Source organism: Penicillium roqueforti (genome assembly GCF_015533775.1).
Source record: "Penicillium roqueforti strain LCP96 04111 chromosome Unknown scaffold_02, whole genome shotgun sequence".
NCBI lineage: Eukaryota > Fungi > Ascomycota > Eurotiomycetes > Eurotiales > Aspergillaceae > Penicillium > Penicillium roqueforti.
In genome coordinates this window covers 1,619,504-1,643,400 of record NW_024067566.1, presented here as the reverse complement: position 1 = coordinate 1,643,400, position 23,897 = coordinate 1,619,504, and the positions used below count along the sequence as shown (strand labels likewise).

At 47.6% G+C, this 23,897-nt stretch overlaps 10 protein-coding genes across 10 annotated transcripts; 4 read left to right on the top strand and 6 right to left on the bottom strand.

The window, feature by feature from the left end:
* Nucleotides 1-1,321: 1,321 nt before the first annotated feature.
* LCP9604111_2093 (uncharacterized protein) lies at nucleotides 1,322-2,688 on the bottom strand (the record flags this gene model as incomplete). The annotated part of the gene is made up of 5 exons (XM_039069532.1): nucleotides 1,322-1,725; nucleotides 1,785-1,852; nucleotides 1,911-2,284; nucleotides 2,362-2,466; nucleotides 2,527-2,688. The coding sequence occupies 5 exons, from the start codon at nucleotides 2,686-2,688 to the stop codon at nucleotides 1,322-1,324; spliced, it is 1,113 nt and encodes a 370-aa protein (XP_038932220.1).
* Nucleotides 2,689-3,645: 957 nt separating this feature from the next.
* Nucleotides 3,646-4,689, top strand: LCP9604111_2092 (alpha/beta fold hydrolase; the record flags this gene model as incomplete). The annotated part of the gene is made up of 1 exon (XM_039069531.1): nucleotides 3,646-4,689. The coding sequence occupies one exon, from the start codon at nucleotides 3,646-3,648 to the stop codon at nucleotides 4,687-4,689; it is 1,044 nt and encodes a 347-aa protein (XP_038932219.1).
* Nucleotides 4,690-5,966: 1,277 nt separating this feature from the next.
* On the bottom strand, nucleotides 5,967-7,060 carry LCP9604111_2091 (uncharacterized protein; the record flags this gene model as incomplete). The annotated part of the gene is made up of 5 exons (XM_039069530.1): nucleotides 5,967-6,070; nucleotides 6,125-6,357; nucleotides 6,423-6,513; nucleotides 6,573-6,663; nucleotides 6,719-7,060. 5 exons carry the CDS (start codon nucleotides 7,058-7,060, stop codon nucleotides 5,967-5,969), a joined length of 861 nt encoding a protein of 286 aa, XP_038932218.1.
* A 311-nt stretch (nucleotides 7,061-7,371) lies between these two features.
* LCP9604111_2090 (uncharacterized protein) lies at nucleotides 7,372-7,656 on the bottom strand (the record flags this gene model as incomplete). The annotated part of the gene is made up of 2 exons (XM_039069529.1): nucleotides 7,372-7,584; nucleotides 7,642-7,656. 2 exons carry the CDS (start codon nucleotides 7,654-7,656, stop codon nucleotides 7,372-7,374), a joined length of 228 nt encoding a protein of 75 aa, XP_038932217.1.
* A 585-nt stretch (nucleotides 7,657-8,241) lies between these two features.
* Nucleotides 8,242-9,452, top strand: LCP9604111_2089 (uncharacterized protein; the record flags this gene model as incomplete). Its single annotated transcript, XM_039069527.1, has 4 exons — nucleotides 8,242-8,801; nucleotides 8,856-8,908; nucleotides 8,970-9,346; nucleotides 9,408-9,452. 4 exons carry the CDS (start codon nucleotides 8,242-8,244, stop codon nucleotides 9,450-9,452), a joined length of 1,035 nt encoding a protein of 344 aa, XP_038932216.1.
* A 503-nt stretch (nucleotides 9,453-9,955) lies between these two features.
* LCP9604111_2088 (tetratricopeptide repeat protein) lies at nucleotides 9,956-13,666 on the bottom strand (the record flags this gene model as incomplete). Its single annotated transcript, XM_039069526.1, has 10 exons — nucleotides 9,956-10,196; nucleotides 10,264-10,497; nucleotides 10,561-11,034; nucleotides 11,090-11,135; nucleotides 11,187-12,017; nucleotides 12,071-12,481; nucleotides 12,552-12,816; nucleotides 12,880-13,206; nucleotides 13,277-13,553; nucleotides 13,614-13,666. The coding sequence occupies 10 exons, from the start codon at nucleotides 13,664-13,666 to the stop codon at nucleotides 9,956-9,958; spliced, it is 3,159 nt and encodes a 1,052-aa protein (XP_038932215.1).
* A 697-nt stretch (nucleotides 13,667-14,363) lies between these two features.
* LCP9604111_2087 (uncharacterized protein) lies at nucleotides 14,364-16,742 on the top strand (the record flags this gene model as incomplete). The annotated part of the gene is made up of 9 exons (XM_039069525.1): nucleotides 14,364-14,432; nucleotides 14,484-14,854; nucleotides 14,926-15,350; nucleotides 15,418-15,517; nucleotides 15,571-15,862; nucleotides 15,923-16,038; nucleotides 16,090-16,266; nucleotides 16,319-16,395; nucleotides 16,477-16,742. 9 exons carry the CDS (start codon nucleotides 14,364-14,366, stop codon nucleotides 16,740-16,742), a joined length of 1,893 nt encoding a protein of 630 aa, XP_038932214.1.
* A 747-nt stretch (nucleotides 16,743-17,489) lies between these two features.
* On the top strand, nucleotides 17,490-20,858 carry LCP9604111_2086 (uncharacterized protein; the record flags this gene model as incomplete). Its single annotated transcript, XM_039069524.1, has 2 exons — nucleotides 17,490-19,866; nucleotides 19,930-20,858. The coding sequence occupies 2 exons, from the start codon at nucleotides 17,490-17,492 to the stop codon at nucleotides 20,856-20,858; spliced, it is 3,306 nt and encodes a 1,101-aa protein (XP_038932213.1).
* A 519-nt stretch (nucleotides 20,859-21,377) lies between these two features.
* On the bottom strand, nucleotides 21,378-21,977 carry LCP9604111_2085 (uncharacterized protein; the record flags this gene model as incomplete). Its single annotated transcript, XM_039069523.1, has 2 exons — nucleotides 21,378-21,414; nucleotides 21,487-21,977. 2 exons carry the CDS (start codon nucleotides 21,975-21,977, stop codon nucleotides 21,378-21,380), a joined length of 528 nt encoding a protein of 175 aa, XP_038932212.1.
* A 685-nt stretch (nucleotides 21,978-22,662) lies between these two features.
* On the bottom strand, nucleotides 22,663-23,783 carry LCP9604111_2084 (60S ribosomal protein uL18; the record flags this gene model as incomplete). Its single annotated transcript, XM_039069522.1, has 3 exons — nucleotides 22,663-23,524; nucleotides 23,596-23,633; nucleotides 23,781-23,783. 3 exons carry the CDS (start codon nucleotides 23,781-23,783, stop codon nucleotides 22,663-22,665), a joined length of 903 nt encoding a protein of 300 aa, XP_038932211.1.
* Nucleotides 23,784-23,897: the final 114 nt, after the last annotated feature.

Sequence of the window (23,897 nt, the reverse complement as noted above, 5' to 3'; positions counted from 1 at the left end):
CCCACCGACAGATCGGTAAGATGGAGCCAAAAGGGAAGCTGGAGATTGTGATTCTGTTCATCTGTGGGCCAGAAGAATTCTTTTCCAAGCACAAATTGGGTCACGCTCATTACTTTCAATTGTTGCGAGAACTCCCGCAATCGCGAGCTTAGCAGGTCTGGGGAAGAGTCTTGATTGAAAGGGGCCCTAAACCAAAAGTCAAGGCGGAGCTGCCGTATACTGGCAGGCCATAGTAGAATAGAATCCGCGAAATCTAGATTTCCGATTATTATATTATATCCTACCGGGCATTGTCATATAGTATACCGTTTCTACGGCGTTTTCTCAGTTCCGGGTCCTATCTGTAATGATCATTCAAATTAAGTTTCAGGCGGTATAGTCGAGGTAACTTCGACACGACAAAAGAACAAGAAGCTGGTTCAATTTGCCTTCTATCATGCCCGCCTATGATTACAAGGGAGATATCTGTGGGGATGGCCGGCCATTTGATAGCAACGATCTCCGAATTGAATTGAAGGTATGATCTTTCGAATCTCTGATCCCGGAAATCACCAAAAAGGTACCTCTTGTCCTCGGGCGTTTGATCTAGAATATCATCGGGGGACTGGGCCTCAATCGAAAGACTAAAGCCGGCGCCTTCTTTTGGCCATTTGGCCAGAGTAATGAAAAATGACTGAGTCGATGTGTCAAAAAGCTTGTTGTTTCGTTGCATCTCCCCTTCATTTTCGTAGCGCAAACACGCGTCGCCATCATCATCATAGTAAGACTCTAGTTGAACAATCAAATGGAGAGTTCGAACATAGCTCCCTCTTTGACCCCATGATAGCTCATTGAATTCCGCTAACTGCTCGGAGGTCTCGATATTGAGGTATGAGAATGTTCTGCTCTCGACGATCGCCGGCCAGTCGCGACTGATTGTTGCATATTTAGCTAAATGGGGGTCGTCGTGAGAAATGTACTCCAAAATGGTGCATGTCAACTCCGTCGGTAGCGGAAAGCCCATATTGTCTTGTTGAGGACAACCGTGGGAATCTCAGTGTCCCTGTACGGGCGTCAAGTATGCCACCCGGGGCATAACTCTCTCATTACCTAGGTACATTGTAGTTGAACTTCTGAAGTTCACTAAGCTTCTACTACAAAATCTAGAGACTATGTTGTAATAGCCTTCTAAGGAAAGCAAAGAGACGATCAAACTACAACAATTGACTGTTTGTTGATAAGGTTATTAATTATACTTTTCATTTATTCATTGCACGGATTTAGCGATAATTCAGAACACATCTCAGTCATCGTGTGCCTAGGACCCCACAAGTTATTCGACCTATTCGGGCCTAGAGATATATTTTCCTCGAAGCGATTTCGCATTAGAATAAGAAACATAGTATTCCGTGACCTTCGTGATGCCGTTTTCGATTTGATCCTGGGATTCGCCGCCCTCGCCCGCGCTATCTTCCGATGAGCGGTTTGGGGAATCGCTGGTTTGGTCCATACTGATGCCCTTGGTATCAGGGTACGCATGAAGCTGGGTCCAGTTGCTTCGGGGACGCGAAGTGGTGTTAGGTTCCGAGTTCTTGGCAGCCGAGCTTCCATGGCTGTCGGCCCCATGATCTATGGAAAAAACCGAGGGAAAGAGCCTAGCAAGTGGCATCCACATCATTGGCAGGCAGGCACAGGTAATCGCCACATTTTCTTCGGTTATCGTCCATACCGAGGAGGCTATGTCGTCTGTAGATCTCGTAAGTGCTTGAGTAAGAGCAGTTCGGGGTGACTATGAGGACACTTACAGGTAATGTCAGGACTGGTGGACGAGAAGTCCTGCGTCTGCATTCGGAGAATGCTTGTAATCGCGACACTTGAAAACTCCGGGTCAGTCTGGAGATAACGCCTGCACTGCGGTATTTGAAACTCACAAGGTGCCGAGGGCAAACACTCCCATCAAGGCGATTTTCCGCTTCAACCGGATTTTCGATGTGTAGAGCGGGTACATCGGTAGAGTCAATATGATGATATCGGTAGCGATTGAGAAGCCGGCGTTGGCATACCAGTTAGTGGTTATGTTGATGCATGATCCTGGGATAGTCTTGTTCCAGGCCCGGGCCACTGGCGTGCATTGAAATACGGAGGCGAAGAAGGTGGCCACCATATAGGAGGTGATGATAGCCAAGAGCACATGACAGGTGATCCGGAACCAACGCTGGATAAAAATGCGTAGATATAGCATCAGGATGGACATCTTCGTCATATTCATGGTGAGCTTGTAGAAAGCTTGACTAACGAAGAAGAGCTGGCAGGACTGAAGTCAGCGATCCTCAGCCACAATATAGAACGAGAAAACTGCAGTGAGAAGGATTCCCAATGTACCTTCAGAGTCATTAGCTTATGCGGTGTTGTGAGATTCGCGATGTGTTGGCCAAAGCCATAGGCACAGGACGCCAGCATAAAAGCCATGACGATAATCGCAAAGATCTGTTGATAGGAGCGTTAAATCTGCATGTGGAAGCTCAATCTCTTGAATTAAAAACTCACGCAAGACGCCAAAATAGTACAGTCGTCCCAGCCGAGCCCCGACTTAGACTTGACTCGGGACCACAGTCGTATAGCCACGAAAGCCGGCGTGGTCACGAGGAACACGATACATGGCACTTGGATCTCCAACGCCCTGCTTGGTCCTGGGGTATTTTTGGACATAGCAAATTGCTAGAGGTCGCCTGGGGGTGGGTAGTATGGTCTTGCAAAAGCGATTGAGGCGACGGTCAATACATATGTAGTAATTCAAGGCCGTATCAGTAGTGATGTCGCCTTCAGCCTACATCTTTTTTTTTTTTTGCATCCCGACATAAGTACATTACCGCGTTACCGGCGGGATAGCGTGTTAGCGTGTCATGCAGCAGAGTGACAAGGGTCCTATTCGCGGAAGTTTTCGATTCTTTGGGATCAGGTTACATCGCGCGGCCTGATCGGGGCATTGACCCGTTTCATCCGAGACCCTTGTAGAAAAAAAATGGAGCGCTAGGCGGGGGTCGCAAAGATGTATACGTGATTAATTTCACGCTGCATGGCGTTAACGGCGCTAGTTTGAGAAATTTTGGGGGCCAATTTGCCCAGGATTGGATGGTCGATTGACAGCAACCAAGTAGATGTACATTTATATGACGGGAAATACTAAAAGTAACTCATTTGAACGAAATCAAGAAGAATCTGCGTGTTGAATGCTTACGGGAAGACAGAAATCGAAATCCCTCCAGGGCTGGAGGTGGCCATTACTCAGCACAGCGCCCCACCCAGGCACCCCGGGCCCCCTCAACAGTACCTAACTACACCAAGTACGTGCTAGTGAAATTTCAGTTGATTAAAAACACCAAGTTGGTACTAATGAAATTGCATTTGAGAAGCCCCTATCCGGCTGAGAAGCGAAACAGGAAAGGCTGTGATCAGCCCCTAGATCACTAACTACATATAGGTAGCATCGCGGTGCCCCTAGCTCTGGTGCTAGCTACACTGGGATCCGCCTTCATTTCACATCAAAATAATTCTCAAGCTGGTATATATCGCATCAGGAGGTGAAAGAATAAGTCTATTTTCCTCTTATACGATTGACAGGGAGCCGTGCTCTTCGAACTTCGTCCTTTTTCAAGCAACCACATCATGAAGATATTCCCCATCTTCAGTGCCTTCTCGGCAATTCTGTCGTGTACGACTGTCGTCTGCGCACAGTCCGACCCCGACCCTATTGGCACCATCTACGATGGCCATGTGCCAGCCGACTTATACGGATCCAGTTACCCCTACCCTTGGCCGGTGAAGCTGTTCAACTTCTCCAATCAGCGCCAGAACCTCACGATGGCGTTCATGGACATCCCGGCAAGGAAACAAAACAAGACTCAGAAGACAGCCGTCTTGCTGCATGGCGGCAACTTCTGCGGCGTCACATGGTCCGACACAGCGCGTCACCTGTCAGCCGCCGGCTACCGAGTGATCCTTCCCGACGATATCGGCTTTTGCAAATCGAGCAAGCCTCAAGGCTATTCTTACAACGTGCAACAGCAGGCTTTGAATATCCACAGTCTTCTCACTGCGCTAGGCATCGATCAAGTCACCGTAATCGGCCATTCGATGGGTGGCATGATTGCCGCCCGCTACGGCCTCATGTACCCGGCCAGCATCCAACAGCTTTTCCTCGTCAATCCACTGGGCTTGGAGGATTGGGTAGCCAAGGGTGTGCCCTACCTATCAATTGACGCGTCGTACAAGAGCGGTATTGTGTCGAACTTTACCACTCTCAAGGCCTATGAGCAGGCCAACTACTTCCCCAATGCCCCCTGGAAGCCTGAATATGATGCCTGGGTCAACATGCTAGCCGATATCTACGCCGGCGACTATGGCTCCGACTATTCGTACGTGATGGCCCTCGTCACCGACGCTTTACTCAGCCAGCCGATCATCTACCAGCTGCCTCTCCTGCAGACGCGTACCTACCTCTTGGTGGGCGCCAGTGACGTTTCGGCACTTGGTAAAGCATGGTCACCCCCTGCCGTCGCTGCGAAGCTGGGACATTATGATGTACTTGGCCCTGCTGCCGCAGCCATGATCCCTAACTGCACGCTCCATATGTTCCCCGGTCTAGGTCATGCACCCTTCCTCCAAGACCCCAAAGCATTTTACGACGTGCTCTTTTCTTGGCTGGACTAAGTGCGATTGGCAATTGACTCACCACAGCATTTGATACAATATTCATCGGACGGGGACCATGTTGTAAATACATTTCCTGTCCCAAGCCAGATATCTGTAGCTTATCACAAGATGGGAACCAGCAGGACAGATGTAAAAAGCCCATACCAAGAGTGGGGATATATATTAGACAATGTACATAGAAGCACTTTACAATGGGAAGAAAGAACTCATGGGACTTCGCAACCTGTGTACAACGTTCTTTGCAATTCTGTCTCTTTGCCTCAGATCCAACGATCTCGCCAAATAAAAGATGTGTATCAGTGCTTTGTCAGAAAGTCTAGACGCCAATGCTAGAGATGTCCATGGTCGTTTTGAAATTGAAGGCATGATTATGCAAAAGTAATGTAGAAATTCCCCTTTTAGGCTATTTTATGTACATAAACAGGTCTTGGCAGAAAACAGTTTGCCAAGCCCGAACATGTCTTGGCATTGCCAAATGACTATATTTTGTTGGGCAATCCTGGGATTGTTCCGAGCTGTATCAATTTACAGCTTAGTAAGACTCATTGTGTCAAACCCGTGGTGTCCATCACCTCGTATCCCAACTATCCAATGTCTGGAGTATTGCCTATTACAGTAACTGCTATTAGCTTCTCACCTGTCAACACTGCCATTCCAACAAGTACCAAAGACACTGGATATATATATATGTCACTGCACCTGTCCTTCCCACTGCCTTGGGGGCAATTTTAGGTTGTACTCAGGTTAAAAGAGGCCCGAGACAACCACCGATAATCATCAGAAGGACGGGCAGCCAATTGGCCGTACGCCAGATCATACACTAGAAGGAGTTCCTTCCTATGGGCGCTCATTATTGTACATAAAACCATAGCTTAGTACGTCCCCATATCCCATAGGAGGCCGTAGAGATACGGGCTACGCCCATATCTCGAGAGATGGACATTAAACAACAACCGATGATCATCATTTTTCTATTAGATCTGGCTAGCCCTAGTATCGCCTAAGTATAGTACGTTTCTTAGGAGAATGACCATGATTTTAGGAAGCTTATCTTATGATAAAAATTGGACTAAATAGGCCTATAGTAACAGAAAACGCCTAGAAACAAAACAAAACAAACAAAAGCTCCTTAGGTGATCGAAATGGCCCATATTGTTCTTGCCCTTCAGCCCAGTACATATCCTGATCCTACACTTGAGAAAATAAATATTGTCTGTCTGCATGGTAAATCTCATCCAAACTGCGGATGGTTGAGGCTGCCATATATCTCATAACTAATTCGGAGCATATGTAAACACCATCGCTCTGACCTCGATGCTTCGGCGAGGCCGAATCCCAGGGGTATGAACTAGCGGCACGAAGGATGAATGAGGGGCGTCTAGTTATGAAATGTCAGTTGCTTATAATAGTCTTTTTATGTGCAATTGCTTACCTTGTGTCATATCATAATCCGAATCAAAGTTCTTGAATATAGTAACCTCATTATTTTTCTGATGACTGAGGTAGTACCATCTTTGCTCAGACTCTTGTAACACAAAAGTTGTGCCTCCGGTATATTTCCGTCTGATTCGATCTGACTGCACTCGTGCAGTAGGTGACACTGTTCGACCGTCACACATGGCGAGTGGGAAATTCTCCACTGGGCCATTAACAGGGCGCCATAAGCTAGAATTATGATCAACATATGTCCTGTGACCATATTGACTCACGTAAAAGAAGGAAGAACCAACTTAATCAGACGAAGTCTTCCTTTTAGAAGTTTCTCTGCCTTTGATGGCAGCTCGAGATAGACCCTTTCTACTGCGCTAGTGGATGTTTGATCTTCAGAAAGTTAGCTTGAAAGAAGCTACATAGACCAGCCAAAGTGTCACACTCCTTACCAATATGAACGACTCTTGCAGGTCCAACCAGGGCCAAAGGATTGTTCAAATCTACCTCCTTGCCCGATAGAACAGAACTGGTATCTCGTACCTGCATGTGTTAGCAATGAGATATCCACAAGGAGAAACTTTTGTATGCTTAATACCAGCCAATTGAAGAAATGGATCTCATCGACCCCATCCAATGAGCTCCGAAGCAGTGCCTCACACTCTGGAAGATATATTGACTCAACATTTACCTTATCAAGAAACTGGTCTTCAGTGAGACTACTATCGTGATAAGCATATGTAAATCCGTGTGTGTCAATCTGGGGGCGACTTTGAACGGCTCGAATATCCGTAATGGTCACCTCCGAACCATCTTCAAATTCCATATTTGTTTGCCGCTTCAGTTCAGCATCCTCAGGCAAATCAATGAGGACCTGGAAAGGTTTTTCAACCTTGTATAGCTCCTGCCACTTGAGATAGCGAAATATGCCTCTCTCCATGACTCTTATGGATGATTGGACGACAGATCTGCTTATTAAGCGTTGGAATAGTTCCAAGGTTGGCTTTGGCATTCATCGGCCCTGGGGGGAGACGGTTAATTTATAACTTTACACGTGGTCACTTGAGCCTTATCCGGGGATTTATTGGACCAAAACACAAAAGAATGGAAATCAGCATATAAATTGAACTGGAATATTAACTAGGCAACTCACGTTTGCTACATATTCCAATCTCACATTCAACGGACTTCAAGTGGCTAAATAGTAATGCTTCATCCAACCCCTTTGATGATAGCTATCTAAATCATATCTCAGTTTCCAGCCTCAGCATTAGCACAGGCGCTCCTGTGGTCAAATTTAATGATATCGGCCACCTGCGGGGACAAAACATTGACTTCTTTTGCGGCAAAAGCACGCTTCCACGGCTGTTGGCGAGTATCTTGCGATGCCTTATTCAGGATATCCTGAGCCCAGGATTTGACGTGAGTGTCGGTATACTCCGTGCCGCTTGAGACAAGCTGAGTCTGAAATAGCTGTTGTCAGAATTACTAGATATCACCATATGTCTAGAGTAAGCGTACCACATGTGGATGCATTGTTGCGATCAAGTACCCTTGGATGGCGAATTCTGCGCAGTGAAGCAAGATTCAAGGAATCTCGAGTAGAGTGATTGGAAGAGAAGATGGTAGTGATTCCCAAATAGGCCAAAAGTAAATCAGCCCTGTGCTTGCGCCACTATTTATCTACTCTCGACAGCAGGTGGAGAAGACCTACCATCACGAAAGTGAAGCGATGTTATCGCTCAGACGATCAACAATTTCATTGGGAAAGAGGGGAAAGAGGGGAAGGTGTACGGGAGCCATGTATTATTGGTGAACTCATACATGTGGTGGGCGTAACTATGCCCGGGTGAAGGTGGCAGTGGAATAGTGGCTGACTTTAATATATTGATTGCACTGCCCGGAAGCCAATTAAATATATACGAGAAACAAGAGTAGATTGGCACCACTAATGAACTTCAACGCTAGGTATCTTGGATATTTTTACCTAGTGGACAAAGACAAAGCCCTCGAAGCCTTTGTATATACTGACGGAAACCATGCAGCGCATTTTACCACTAGAACATAACAAAAACCAAGTTCTTGTTTATGGCTTATTCCTATTTCGACATATACTCAAGCATGTCAAGCAGCACCGACGACCGTTCTGTTTATCTACGCCATATCCGATCTTGTTATCGGTATCACCCAGAAGCAGCTTCCTTCTACGAACAGCTGGCGGACTTTCTTGATGCATGTTCCGGGCAACGAAAGTCCAGACTTCAGGAGGTCAAATTATTTGAGATTAGCCCGCTCTCCAATGATGACGTATATCCAAAAGCTTTCCCGTTCATCACTACTGGGCTGCATGATGAAAACTGCAAGCCACGTATTGGGGTATTGCAAGGGTTCCCACATCCTGACTGCATCGCATTTCTGGGAGCCGAGTTTGCCGTCCGCCCAGAATTCTTTATCGAGCACCTACCTGTCAGCCTCAAGCTGAGTGACAGCGTTCCAGAGTTACCAACTCTGCCGTCAAGACAGGATAATGTGGTGCGCGTGCACTTTTCCCGCCTCGTCAAACCCATGTCTCCTTACCCGTCCCGTCTTTCCGGTCAAACATCGCTGCATATGCGTCAGAAACGAGCTGAGATGGAGGGCCTGCGGCTCAACTATGAGAAGGCATTGGTCAATCACAGAATGTATGGGGCCACACATGTCCGAAAGATTGTTGTGCATGATAGTGACATATGCAGTGTGGAGGAGATGGTGTCCTTCACTATTGCGACGCACCGGAATAATTGGCATGGTGAGTGGGGCCTGGAGCTTGAGTATTCATGAAGGTCTCTAAGAGCTAATCAAAAATTTAGGCATATTTCTGACTGACAGTAGCCGAATGGTCACGGAACAAGGGCTGCCATGGTCTAGACATGGTGGTATTGTCCCATTGGTGCCTTACAATCTGCCAGCAGAGAGTAGCGCACCGATCCCTAGCAGAGATGATGGTGAATCATCCGGACAGCTAGACCAGTTTCATCCCCTCAAAGGCATAGTTCTTAGGGATCAGGTGGACTATCAGTTAATGCAAGAAGATCCATTCTTCCTCCTTGCCACGGTTCTGACCACGTCATTTCTTTCCTGGTCACAGACCTTGAATGTTCTTGCCCAAGGTATTACGGAATGCCAAGATCAGCTGGACGTCGATCAAGATAAGCTACAGTTCCAGTTGGGTCAGCTTAGGCAACATGTTGCTACCATAAGCCGGGTCAAGGAACTTCTCTCGGAAAACCAGCACATTATTACTGAAGGAGGTTGCTCATCTTGGCCAAAGCCAGCTTCCGACTCCACGATAAAACGAAAAGAACTCATTCAAAGAAAACTACAAGCAGACTATGATCGAATGATGGAACGCTGCAAACTTTTGACTGGTCATTGCGAGTCGGCCACAAGCGTTCTGGTTGGATTTGCACAGCTTGTGCTCTCGGAAAGAGGGGTGCAAAGTGCAAATGAGGTTAATATGCTAACCAGAATGGCATCATTTTTTATTCCGTTGAGCTTCATTACTGGTGTCTTCGGCATGAATATACGGGAATGGTCCCCTCCTCCGTCATGGCAATGGCCTTTTGGCTGTGGAATAGGGATTTATCTTTTGACTCTTTCTGTTCTTTACGGACCAGAATGGATTAGAAAGATCAAGAATTATCATGTTACTGCCGATATATGGAAGTTTCGACGATAGAGATTGGGCATGAATGATAGATAATTCAGATTTCCCACTTGCCACCTGCTCTTACAATTTGACCTATTATTCTCTGCTGCGACCTTTTGTGACTGCCGAACTCCATTTCTCTCAAATTTATCGTGTCCAGAACTGGACTATATTGTCAAAGTCCTCCTCGCACTTCGCAGGCTCCCAGTCTTCTGGCGGCACTATCTGCTGTCTGATTCGGTCCGCTTCGCGGATCAAAGCTGCACCGTCACTATGATGCTGTGTATCCTGCTTCAGGCAGCCTATCTTGTATTTCGTTCGGGCAATTTCGTTTTTGTATAGATGCGGCTGACTTTCATAGATATCCAACGCTCTCTCGAACATGTCCCTAATTCAATTAGTCAGTACTGCACGCAGAAAGGCCATCGAGGCGAGAAATAACGATAGAGACTGACAATGCCTGGGCATATTCCTGGCGTCTGTGCAAATGCCAGCCGACCTTGTACATTGCATCCGAGGTCTTGTGGTGTCTTGGTCCCAATGTCTTCGTCCACAAATTGAGTACTTTGACATGGGTATTCATTGCCTCAGCTAGCTTATCTTCGGCGTCCTTTTTCTTTCCTTCGAGTGTCAAACCTGTAGCTTGGGCAATTTGAATATTGCCTAGTGCATACATTGCCATTGCAGTTCTAAAGGCTTCATGCATTAGCACTGAATACCGATGGTCTCCAGGGGTGAACTCTAGGTCCTACCTGAAATTGGTTGTGTCATTTTCGTCTTTGATGACTCCTCGCACGACTACCTCTCCTTCATCTGGGCGACCTTGTAACCACAAACACGTTGCAAGATGACTGTGCCAGAGCTTCTTATCACCTGGAAGATTTTCCCAGGCGGCCAATGCCTTTCGATAGTATGCTTCTGCTTCTGCATATTGATGCAGCCCATGGTGCCCGTTTCCAAGCCTCCCTAAACCAAAGACTTCCCAAATACTTGGTCTTTCAAGCTCCCCTGCTTCGAAAGCTTTCTCGAGATATTTCCATTCAGTGGCGAAGTTATCGTAGGCGCCTTGAAATTGGTTTGACTCTGTGCATAGAGATCCGAAGCACCCATATATATCTGCCAACAGGCGATAACCCCTTCCAGAAGCCAAATGTTGGATACAGTAATCCTTCGCGGGATTCAGCAAGTCTGAAACAGACTCTAGCATCCCACTCTCGTAGCAGAACCTGAATGTTGAATTAATTAGTTGCTACTTTCAAGCCTAAGAGTTTCTTTTCTCACCAGCTTGCCTCGTATACCACGGAAGGAAAGTCCCAATTCACGACGTCTTTTGGGATAAGAGGCTGGTCTCTTCGGCAAGATGCCACGTAAAACTCACATAACTTTTGAACATGTGGCAGAAGAGCTCTTTGTCTCTCCCATAAAGATGGATTATGCACCTCTGATCGAGGCGGGACTGGCCAGACTTGTTTCACGAGCGAGATTGCATTGCCAAAACTTTGTTGTGCTTCTTCTGGTGACACTTTGAGTTGGCAGTATGCTTGTACGAGACGATGCATCTGAAGCTCATCTTTTCGTTCATTTTGCGAGATCAGAGAGCTGCGCAAAAGCCCTGCCCGGCATTTGGTCACTTTGTAAGAAGTATTAATGAAGTGCAGGTTTGGATTCGCGCTCTCTGCTCCTCCTTCCAGGAGCAACTTCATTTGAATGCGATCGGGGTCAAGAAACGAGATCATCTTCAGCAGAGCTTGGTCCGCACTACTAAGCTTCTCGAAGTTCATGTTCCAAACCGTTCGAAGCGAGTACTTGTAAGAACCCCCCGATATGAGCTGGACATCAGACGAGTCTTCAATGAGCTCTTGCAAGTCGTATGCTCCAAGGAATTCGGAGAAAGTGCATGAGAGATTTATGATCAAATTTGCAGCCTGGTTTATTCCTAGTGGTAGGAAGCCTACTCTCTTGACAATTTCGCGGGCTGCAAGTCTCTCTTCTGTGGTAGTGGTGGGCATTCCAGTGAGTTTCAGCAGAAGATCCACGGCGTTTTTTGAATGAAGCTCCTTTAAGAATCTCCCATGGTACCGATTTGTCAAAGTTTTGTCGCGGCTAGTGATTAGTATAGACCCTTTGTCACCTCGGGGCCAAAATTCTGCTAGCAGTTCCGTCTTATCATCACCATCAGCATTGTCAAAAATCATGAGCCAGTCCACATCTAGATTAAGGGTCAGATCAGAATCAATAGTGGTTTCAATTGATAGCTCCTACCGACAATCGCGAGGTAGTCTTTGACCGCTTGCTTGGCTTTTGCGTGGGTCAATCCATCTCCCAGACCCAGCTCGGAAGCGAAAAGAGAGAAGCTCTCTGAAAGTTTGGACTGCCCGTCTGCGTGTGCCCATAGCACAATCTTGTAGGTCACTTCCATCTGTGAAAAGGCATAACGTACTGCTGTCTGGGTTTTCCCCATTCCGCCTAAGCCTGTAAGTGCGAATACCCTTTGTCCGACGCTAGGACTACCTGGGGCCAAGGCATCGTGTATGGCAGTGAGAGTTTTTTCTCTTCCAACGAAATTGGGATTATCTTCAAACGGGGTCATGACATAACATGGTATATGAGTACCATGTGATGTGTGAAATGAAGCTGAGTCGTTATACGACAACATCGACTTTGTGATATCAGCTAAAGGTAGCAGGGAGATAAATATGTCAGATAAGATATTGAAAATAACATGGTTTGAGGGTTAACATACCCTCCAGATTCGCAGACCGGTTGCTAGAAGTTCCTTCCATCACAAGCCAGTTTTGGTCGTCGTCGGGATCATTTCTTTCCCATGCTTGTTGCGTTGGCCTTGGGACAATCTCATCGATCATTCTCGTGAGTGTGCGCATAAATGTCTCGAAATATCCATCTTCATCGCTTCTGAGTGGATACATTGTGAGTTCCCCATGATCCTTTTCAATGCCCACGCAATCCTCATCAGACCAACCTAAGGACGATACCCGTAAATCGCATAGCTTTGACCAATGTTAGCTCATCAGCTTCATCAACCTGGACACTTAATCTCGGGTGAAAGCTACCATTTCTCGCTTTACTTTCTTGACTCCGAGTGTACGGCTCATAATGTTAGTCGGCCTGAGTTCGTAGAGGTTGCGTACCGGGAACCGGCATCTCAAAACGCGGAAGCTCTCTATCACGTCTCGAATTATTGTCCAATCGTCCGTTTTTCGCAGGGTGTCGATCATCTTGTTCTTCATGATCACTCCTAGCTCCACCGCAGCGCATTTAAGACATAGCTCCTCGATTTGTGGATTTGATTCATCGTTCAGACAGCCAAGGAATATGATACCCCTGGTCTTGTCGAGAATGTTTCGGAATATCGGGGTTTTCTTTGCGATCAACAAAGCCTTGATCAAGAAATACATAATGTTAGCTACGAATTATGGAGGTGGAATAAATAATCTACTTGTGACTTGCCTTCTTGAGGATGATTGCCCCAAAGCTGTAGCAGATGAATAAGACAGGCCGGTCTTCTGTGCCCTCGCGCCGATGTACCAAACTGTATAGTAGGTATTCAACATTTCGAAATAGTTCCGCCCAGGAGACTTCCATTGAATCCTTTGCAAAATCATACTGAAATGCCATGATTCGCGCTTGGGGCACCTGATGGCTCAGTACTTCCCGAAGCCATTTCGTGTGGTCTTTCAACTTGTACGTAGGATGGATAGTTGGAAGGCCCGGAATTGAGACAAGGCTATTATTATTTTATTTAGTTTATTCGACAAAACGTCTTTTCTAACAGAGGAGAACTTACTCAATCTCAGGCTTTCTGACACCGTCGTAGACAACCGAAAGGGGAGCAATCATAGTTCCGGTGGGACTGACGACCTTGGGATACCCCAAATTCAGTGATTAACACAGAGCAACTTTAGCCTAGTCTTTGTTCCCTTGGAGGGGTTTGATTTTATGGCTAGAGATAGAGCGGGAGAGGGAGAAAGAGACCGCATAACAAAGTCCAGACGCTGAAAGGACTGTTTGAGCCTCCGGGTTGTTCGCATCGCCTTCGGGCGCTACGCATGAGATTGGGCAGTGACAGGGTATATTTGAAAGCACATCCTTGTATATTACGAGGGGGGCTGTGAACATTTGCTGCGTGGCTATAGTAGTCCAATCAGAAGAGGCTGGCTAACTTCTTCGAGCACCACCTGCAGCCCTAAACCCGAGATGTCACAGGATAGGATGTCCCGCCATTATTCCCATATCGGCCGGTAATAAACAAATTTGCTAGCCAGTACTATCACATGCACATAAGATGGGACGAATTGAGATTATTGTGCAGCATGCCACATTTTCTAGGCCTTTTCTTACACCGAGATCAGCCTCGTTGGGCAGACTCGACCCCCTCCATCTAAGAGCTTCCGCGTTACGCCTATTTAGTCCCGAAAAGACCTTTAGCACTGTGTCAAATTCATTGAATATTTCAACCTTCCTTTTTTTCTCTATCCTTCAAGTCAATTATCCCCAATTATCCCCACTTTGCGCGCCTCCGCACCCCATAGCTGAGATGGGGTTTGATCAGATTATAACGCAAATAATTGCGAGTACTAAATATCTCGTACACCCACAGGCACTGGTAAGCTTTCGTCTATATCCTAAGGAGGATTATATTGAGCTGTTCTTATAGGGCACTATTCTTGAAAATATTCACGTCCAAGAGACCAAAGCTGTTGTTCTTCTTGAGGCAAAGATAGTGCAAGAAAACACTGAAAGACTTATGCAGCAACTGAATCTCTTTGAACAGGTAGACGATGTCTACAACAGAGAATTCTCACGTTCAATAGTCCTAACCGGCACTCCTGAAGAACTGAATCAGGGTAAATCCACCTTAGTATCTCAGAAATTTTCGACAGTGTACACGTCCAGCGCGCTCGACCTGCCAGCGGGCCCTTATTTTCTTCATGGCTCCAATATTCACCAAGCCTGGCGCCTATACCCGGATTGTCTCGACGCGTTCATTTTTGGAGTCTTGCCGGAAAATGTTCTCCAGCCCGAAAGGTTTGTTCTCAAGGTCACAACAGAAGAGTGCGGCGAAAGCGAACGGTTTATTCTCTAACAAGCAATATTAGGTTCAATCCTTTCAGTTCTATCAGTGATGACGGGATTTGGAAAGAAGTCGCAGTGCCTAGTCGCCTCTATTCACGTGTCTCGCCAGAACGCCCGCTTGCAGGTATTCGGGTCTGCTTGAAAGATATATTCCACCTCAACGGAACAAAAACGACCATGATGAGTCGTGCATATACAGAACTGTACCCTCCTCAAGAGAAGACTGCCTCATACGTTCAGAAGCTTATTGACCAAGGAGCGATCATTGTTGGAAAGACAAAGATGACTCAATTTGCATCCTCTGATGAGCCTACGGATCAGTGGGTTGATTTCCATTGCCCCATAAACCCCCGTGGCGACGAATACCAGAGCCCGTCGGGGAGCTCCTCTGGTTCAGCTGCAGCATTAGCAGGATACTCGTGGCTAGATTCTTCTGTTGGTGGTGACTGTAAGTCTTTCTTTTTCAAACCCGGAGTCCAAGTTTGAACCAAAGACATTGATATTTGAAACTCCAGCTGCTGGGAGTATTAGGGCACCTGCAACTTGCAATGGGCTATTTTCCATCAGACCATCTACTGAATCAACGTCTATGGATGGTATAGTTTTGAATTCACCGTGAGTTTCTAGTCAATTCTTCCACATGACTTCTCTGATTCATTCATAACCAGTCACTTCGATGTTGTGGGATTATTCGGCCGAAGCTTGTCAGATCTCCATTATATTGCCTCTCATACTTTGGATCTCAACGACAACTCTACGGCATTTCCGTCGAAGATCATCTATCCACTCGACTTTTTCCCCCACAGCAACCCCCAGCACCAAGCTATGGTGGATGAATTTGTTGAAATCCTCGAGAACTTTTTGGGCACTAAGCGGGTCGAGATTAGTATCGCTGAGAGATGGGAAAAGTGCCCTCCATTGGAGGCGAACGGGAAGCCACTGAAGCAGTACCTGTCCAAGGTTGGTAATCCAGTCATTCACCAGTTCGAAGCGATGTGAAACTTACATTAGCTTACACAGAGTGCGTTCTGGTCTATGTGCTATGATTACTATCACGGATTTGACGACTTCCGATCGAAGTATGAATCTAAATATGAGAAACTCCCTTTTGAAGGCCCAGTTTTGCGTTACAGATGGTAAGATATGAAATTTATCGAGTGGAGAAAAGCTAACCGGAAATGTGTTAGGGGAGTTGGCAAAGAAGTTACTCTGGATGAGTACAATGCATACCGTGAAGAACTGAAAGTATTCCAGAGATGGTTTGACGAAAACATCTTCTCACAAGATCCAAACACCCTGTCTGATGCCATTATGATTATGCCATATGGATCTGCTAACCCGAAGTACCGGGATATCGCTAATGAGTCGTTCCCCATTCCCCGGGTTTTCCATTTCTTGAGAACTGACTAGACCTAGGAGCCCATCGAGTGCTGGAACTATTGGTGAAAAATTCATCTCTCCTGTCCTTGGAATCCCTCAGCTTGTGCTACCTTGTCAGTACTTTCAGTGCTTATCCTCTTCTTTCTTCTCATTTCCTGGCCACAATTCCGGAGTAAATTACTGATCGTCTCTAGTTGGACAAATGCCCTATCAATCACGAATCTCAGGAAGACTTGAACACCGACCGATCGGGAGCACTATCCTCGGTGCAAAGGGAAGCGATCTAATGCTCATAAAGCTAGCGGAAGCTGCATTCCGGGCAGCGTCGTGGCCTACAAGCGTGGATGTCGGGAGATATATGTTTCCTTTAGCAGACAACGTCCGTAATGTTGCTCTCGTCGAGGAACCTTCCAAGAAGCAAGGCTTGTTGCAACTGCAGTCACTGAGTAGCAAGTTTTAAGGCTACTGACAAGCGGGCTTTGCATGGGCAATTCTCTAGCTCTTTCGGATTGGAAATATGTGATGTTTCCTTGACAATTTGAAAATAATTCGGAAAGAGGCGGATAGAGTTCCTAGTCATCTGTAGAGATCTATATAGGACTCCTATGGGAATATCTTAGTCCCTAGTCCCATCTCCAAGGTCCCGTCTTCTCCACCGAATTTAACCTGATTTTCCTATACTATAAGTTTTTATTTCCTATTCTCTCCAAGCCTAAATGTTAATAGCGAGAACTAAAAAATAAGAGTAGGCGGTTAATGGCGAAAGGATACAGCTCTCCAGTGGGTATCATAGACGTACCTGCATTAGGGTCCTAAAGACCGCGATTTCCAGTTGGACTTCAACTGTGGTTTTTCAAAAATGTATTCTCCGCATGAACAGTCGCATTTTTTTACCCTAGACCAATCTCCGATAAGGAGTAGACCGTCCAGTCCCTAGACTCCTTCCTAGAGTGACTATAGGTCGGGTCACCGCGTCGCGTCGCATGTCGCGTATCTTCCTCCGCACATTCCAACCGTCGCTTAACTGGGTTTTGCTTCCACCCCTGTCGCATTGTCCTCATGTCAGACCAGACAGCTATACCAAGTTAGTTACCCAGTATAAAAATATCCCTTGTCAATTCTACGTATGTTAATTCATCTCCGACGTACTAGGCTGAATCCTATCTCCGTCGGCAGTACCGAGTACTCTGTATCATTCCCTTCAACGATGTGGAGACGTGATCTGGAGTACGCAGTCCGGCACATGGAAAAGGAAAGGAATTGGGACACTTCTCCATCAGTTTCACAGGGCTCCCAGCCTTCGCCGGTAGCTCTCCTTCGAATATGCATACGGTACAAACATTTATACACGCGGCTGTCCTCGAATCTTACCTTTTGGTTCTCTGTTACCGATGATTTCCATGCTGCCTCTGGCTGGCATGAAGAACGGGTCAGGTCCTTTGTTCAAAAAAAGCTCTCAGAATACCGCTATCGGGATCACACTGTTCGCCCTGTCGACCCTGATGGTTACCGGATGGAATCACTTTTATGGGAAATGATGGAACACATCAGTTTCATCAAATGGCGGTCGGAGCTGAGACGCTCCGATTACAGATACCGATCTCCAACGCCTCTTCCTCAATCTGATTTGGATATGACTTGGCAAGACGTCGAAGAAGCCATATTGGAGCGGGTCAAGTCCGCAGCAATGCGCTGTGACTTTGATCAGGCCAAGTGGCTCCTGCTTCAATTCAAAGACAACCAAAAACCAGAATCATACATCAAGGAATTTGAGTCTAATAAAAGTCTACATGAGCAAATAGAGAAGCAGCGCGAAATGGAAAGCGCTAAAGCAGAGAGTGATGGTGAATGGGAGAAAGCCAAATCCTCGCTGCTTTCAATGGAGAACAAGGTGAGATCGGGCCGGCTCCTTGTCGCGTTGGAAAGGAGACAAGCAATACAAAACAAATACAACAGAAGCCTTCAAGAAGAGACTGTATTGGCGCAATTTGTTGATCGTGACTTGACTAAGGCCTGTGATCTGGTGTCTCTGATGAAAGGCAAGAGGCCCAAAGCATTAGTGGCATTATTCAAGTGCAACGAGGCTTTGGCTAAGGGTGACTTTAGCGGCGCGAAGTCTATACTTTCAGATCCACAACTGGCATCGGTCCATATGGCATTAGAGCCCATAGTGGACCTCGCGGAAGCCCTGCACAATGAGGACCAAGATAAAGCCACTTCTCTATCTCTGCGTCTAAAAGTGGATGGCGAGAACTTTGGACGAATCCTCTTGAACTCATCAGCCGGCGTCAGTACAGAGAGGTGCGATGGCCATGTTGAAGTCGTGAGCTTGCTACAGCCCGAGGAACCGTTAAGTGATGCCGACATTGAATTCCAAAAACGAAGCAAAGAAGAATCATTGTGCGGTGACTGGAATGAAGCCAAGAGGTTGCTGCTCCTGATTCCGAAGAAGACGGTGTCCGGACCACTCCTCAGAAAATTGGAAGCGGAGCGATCAGCATTTTACGAGGCGGACAAGGATTTAGAAAAACAAGCCAAAGAGGCAGAGATGAAGGGTGACTGGGAGGGGGCGAAGTCTCTCCTATCTCGTATCAAAAGCGATTTCGGCAAATTCCTTCTTGCGGCATTGGCATACAGTGAGGCACGTTTGACGCACAAAGACGAGCACATGGAAATACTTGTTCAGCTTCAGAAGAAATACCCCGATGCTCGCCTTGAACAGGTGAAATTCACACAGTACTTTGAACATGCAGAACGGAATGGGCCCCCAGAGAGAGCCACCGACCTGCATAGTCTTTTTGTTGGGGAAAAGATGTTTGGAACTGGTGTTCTCTGGAGCGAGCCCGATGATTTCCGCAAGGTGTTCGAGATGATGGCTGAAGATATGCGCGATACCTACGACAGGGCATGGTACTGTCTGCCAGCTCCGACCATGCGATCACCAACTGCATCTCGAAGTCAAGCTGGGGAAGGCCACATTGCTGAGAACCCTCCGTCAGAAACTACGCAGGTAGAGCCCCGTGGTTGTCCAGGCACTAGCCCATCCTCATCGTCACTGCCTGCAATACCTCGCGACCCATGCATTATGACCCCTAATTGGACGGTGATCCGAGAGTATCAGCGGGACCGACCTGAATTGCCGTCGCTGAGCCTTGATCAGCAGCTAGTTCTGTTTCAAATCTGCATTGTGCACAAAAGCCGTTACACAAAATCGCAAGGCAATCTCGACTTCTGGCATCGTGTTGCTGATCAATTTTGGGAGGTTTCGGGCTGGCACTGGAAACGTGTCAGGACGCTGGTACAAACAAAGTTACGTTCCCAGGCTTCGTGTGATCGTGGACCTCAACTGGCACCACTCATAGATGAATTACGTTCCCATATACATGCCATCAGTCATCCGAACCGAAGCAACATGGCTCAATCGAGTTCGCGGTCGCCAGTGGTTCAAGGCCAAGCAGGAAGACTTTCTGGGCAAAGCTATGTGAATGAATTACCTAAAATCCCGGTAGAAATCATTCTTGCGCAGGGCGCTGCGAAGCGAACATTCTCACAGACTGGGTTCGATGTCGAGATAAGTTCGGATGGTATGTTGTATCATTGCTGTGGAGTGTTATTAGGACATACTAACATGTTATCCCTGTCGACAGACGATTTGCCTACACATCATGCCTCGCGACCCCGACATAACGGCCCGGCTAGCGTCCCGGCTAGCTCTTCTGTCAGCATACATACTCAACCTTTGGTCACGACAGAGTCTGCGCAAGACCTTATAGCGAAGATCCAGGAAGCAAAAGAGCAATATGATTATGATAAAGCCAAGTCTCTGCTGCTTCAGATCCCTGACAAGAAAATCCTCGAACCTCTCCTCAAGGCTTTGGACGTCTGTCGCGAAACTCAAATCCGCACTAACAAAGAGCTTGAAAAGCAATCCAAGGAAGCTGAGTTGAAGGAAGACTGGGCTATGGCCAAGTCTAAACTGTCTAGCATTAAGGGCGAGGACCCCAGTTTCCTTTTGTCGGCATTGCAATTCAGTCGAATACGGATATCATGGGCTTACGAAGAACTCGATCCATGTGACTTGATTGACCAGATCATAAAAGACTACTCCGATCCACGCCTTGAGCAAGTGAGACTTGACAACGAGCTTTCGGATGCAGAAATGTCTGGCAACCCGCAGAGAATTGGTCACTATCGTGGGTTGCTTCGCGCCAACCAGAGAAGGATAGGTGTTCTCTGGGAAAAACCCGATGATTTTCGCAAGGTATTCCAGATTATGGCTGCAGAAATGCGCGGTGCTCGTGACAAGGTTTGGTACGCAAACCCCGCTCGAGCTAAGCCAACAGGATTTCAATCCAACTCCGATGATGACGCTGGTTCTGGTTCTGCCCCTGGTCTGGGATGGAAACCTCGGCCTCAACCTCGATCTCGGCGTCCAGATATCGACAAAGAACTCAACTTGTTAGACAAGGCACGAGCAGAGCTAATCAAAGGGTACGATAAGGCCAAAGCTATCCTACGCAAGGGATCGAGTGAAGATAACAAAGAAGCCATTAAAGCATTGGAGTGCAGTGCATAACAGGCTCTCGGTGACATTGACGAGGCAGAGTGTTCACTGGTGGCCCAGGCTGATGATTGATGATGATGACGACTCATACGAACCTTAAATGGCATGGGTGAATTCCACAGAAACCGAGTCGGCAGGCGACTATGAGTTGGCTAAATCTCTCATTAATCAACTACCGCGGAATAGTTCTCAAACCACGCGCCTCCTCGAGGAATGTACGGAAGAACGGGCCCAGACGATCCGCTACCTTGCAAGATGCAGGACTGAACTTAACGCCGGAGGCCATTTGCGAAATATCAAGCGAGTTGACTGCTGATGACGATAGGCCAAGGGGGTATGATTAGAGTCAAAATAGATTGGTGAAATTATGTACAATAGAAACTTGTGCGAAGCAAGATCCTGATATCTGTAGTTTAATGTGAATGTTTCGACTCGATGTATTCCAACCAAGTCTTTCTCGAGACTCCTCTAGGAGAGTCAATGTGGTTGCCGGGCATTCGAGACTCCCTAGAACGTATCTAGCCCAAAGCGCTAAGTTTCCACAGTCGGTGGATTCCATTCCGCAGCACTATCGAAAAAAAAACACGTCAGCACAGTGACGAACCAGCGGTGACCAAAGCCATCAGCTAGAATCTCCTACCCATGTTCCTGATCCTCAACCTCCTTCGTCCACTCCTCGGGAAGCGGCGGACGCGACGCGTTATTCCCGTGCCTCGAGGTCCGTCCCATATTAAACGGCGTATAAGTTGACTCGGATTCCGGCTCTGGTGTCTCTTCGTCGTTCACGTCCGGAGCCGACTCTGGAGCCGACTCTGGGGTCTGCGGTTCGGGCGGTGTGCCAGCAGCCTGCTCTTCAACAGGAACGTCGGAGCTCTCAGGGCTCTCGGGGCTCTCGGGGCTCTCGGGGCTCTCGGGAGCTATCCGTTGTCCTACAGGTGTCGGAGTCGCATTCGCTCTGCTGGACCTGCCATTGTCTGAGTCCTGTGCCTGTGCGGGTTTGCGGGTGTTGTGGTTCGGGCTCTGGGGTGTTGTGCTCTCTGGCCGGTGAGTGTTTTGGCACCAGGGGCAATCGAATTTGCCTGTGTAGGCGCGGTGCCAACTTGCGTGGGTGTGTTGCTGGTATCTCTTCATGGTGGGATGTGTAGATTATGTAGGTGGGGGATATATATACAAGAGGTGAAATAATTGCAGGTTCATCTTTTCGGGGATCCAACGGCCCCTTAAAGCGGAGATTGATGGCAGGCAATGGAACGATCTAGCGCTCTTTTTTATTTTTTGGGGTGATCCTTGCTCATTGAACAGCCACTAAGTTGCTGCGCTGGCAACGCACTCGTGGGGTTGGGAGCCACTTATCATATCGGCATTGGCGCTTGTGTGCATGGCGTCGATCTAATTTTAACCTGGGACGAACCACAATGGCATGATGTAATTACGAAGAATTACGTGCATAAAAATAATGATCAGAATAAACAGAATATCGCCTGCATAACACAATACTAAGAATAGTTACAAGATGGAAAGTGGGTTCAACTACACTATAAAGGTCCCAGCTACAGGCAAATGCAAGGAGGCAAATGAGGGAACAAGACAGATGGACATTGGGGAGCAGTTAGAACTGAGTAAAGAAATTGCCTTGGAATAACACCGAACTAATTGCTCCCAGGAAAAAACCCCCTTCCGATAGTAAAAATAAAAAGTGGTATGTGCCATGATCCGTCAAAAACTACATCACATGAATAGAACGCCGGCAGTAGCCTATTCCCTCAATTGAAATATTGGTAGGAACTTTTGGTCGTAAAGATAAGAAGCGAGACGCTTATGCGGCAAGCTTGCGGATCTTCTCCTCGACGCGAGCCTTGCGCTCGGCGTGGGTGAGACGGTTGACCTTGTACTTCTTGGACTCGGCCTTCCACTCCTCCTTGGTCTTCTTGGGACCGGCATCCTCATCGGCCTTGAAGGGGTCCTCACGGATGGCCTTGTGGGCATCGGCGTAGATCTCCTCGAGGTCACCAGCGTCAATCTCGTTCTCGATGTACTTGACGAACTGGGACTTGTAGCGCTCCTCATCCTCATCAGCCAAGTTCTCCATGTACTCGGAGACGTGGGAACCGTGGATGTAGTTCTTGAGGGTCTCGGCGTCGAGCTCCTCGGACTCGATGTCGTAACCGGGGAAACGGCGGTCGGAGTGGGGGATGAAGATACCACCGTCGGAGGCACCCTTCATGGCAGCGAAGACACGGTTACCGGTGGAGGTACGGACAAGACCAACATCGAGGAAGGCCTTGAAGGGGCGGCGCTCGCCATCATCGGTCTGGATGGCCTCGGTGAGGGAGTGCTCACCGGTAGCCTCCTCGACACCCTTGAACTGCTCGTCAAGGTTGAGCTTCTTGAGAACACGACGGGCAAGGAGCAGACCGGTGGCGTAGGCAGCAGCCCAGTTGGTAAGACCCTGGTCGATGCCGTACTTGGGGAGCTCGTGGGCGTAGGCAGAGGCAAGAACCTTGTCACCGGTGACCTCGGAGTAGACGATCTGGGTGATGATGTCGCGGTTGGTGAAGCGAACAACCATGCGGTACTTGGGCGCGTTGTACTTGTTCTTGGCCTGGGTGATCAGGCGCTTGCGAGCATAGTAGTCGGTCTTACCCTCGCGGCGGCGACGGTACTTAGTCTGGAAGCGACTATAATTGAAAACAAGTTAGCAAACAGAAAATCCCAAAAGATTAGCACAGGATAAAAGGATTGAACTCACCTGAAGTAGGCGTTGGACTTCACGTTCTTGGTGAAAGGCTGTAAACCATCGCGAGTCAGCAATTAACGCTTCAGAAATTACGCCGAAGCAACTTGCAGGGACCCGGCTCCGATGGGAATCGGAGAGGAAATAAAATGCAAAAGGAATGCATAATGGCTTTTTCAGCCATCAGCGATCGAACTCACCATTTTGACGGGGTGTCGAGGGGCGCTGGAGATGGACGAAGAAGAGGAAGTGGGAAATTTTCGTGGGTCGACTTTGTGCGGGATTTCGCTTAGCGTGTGGCTGCATCCCCCGCCAGA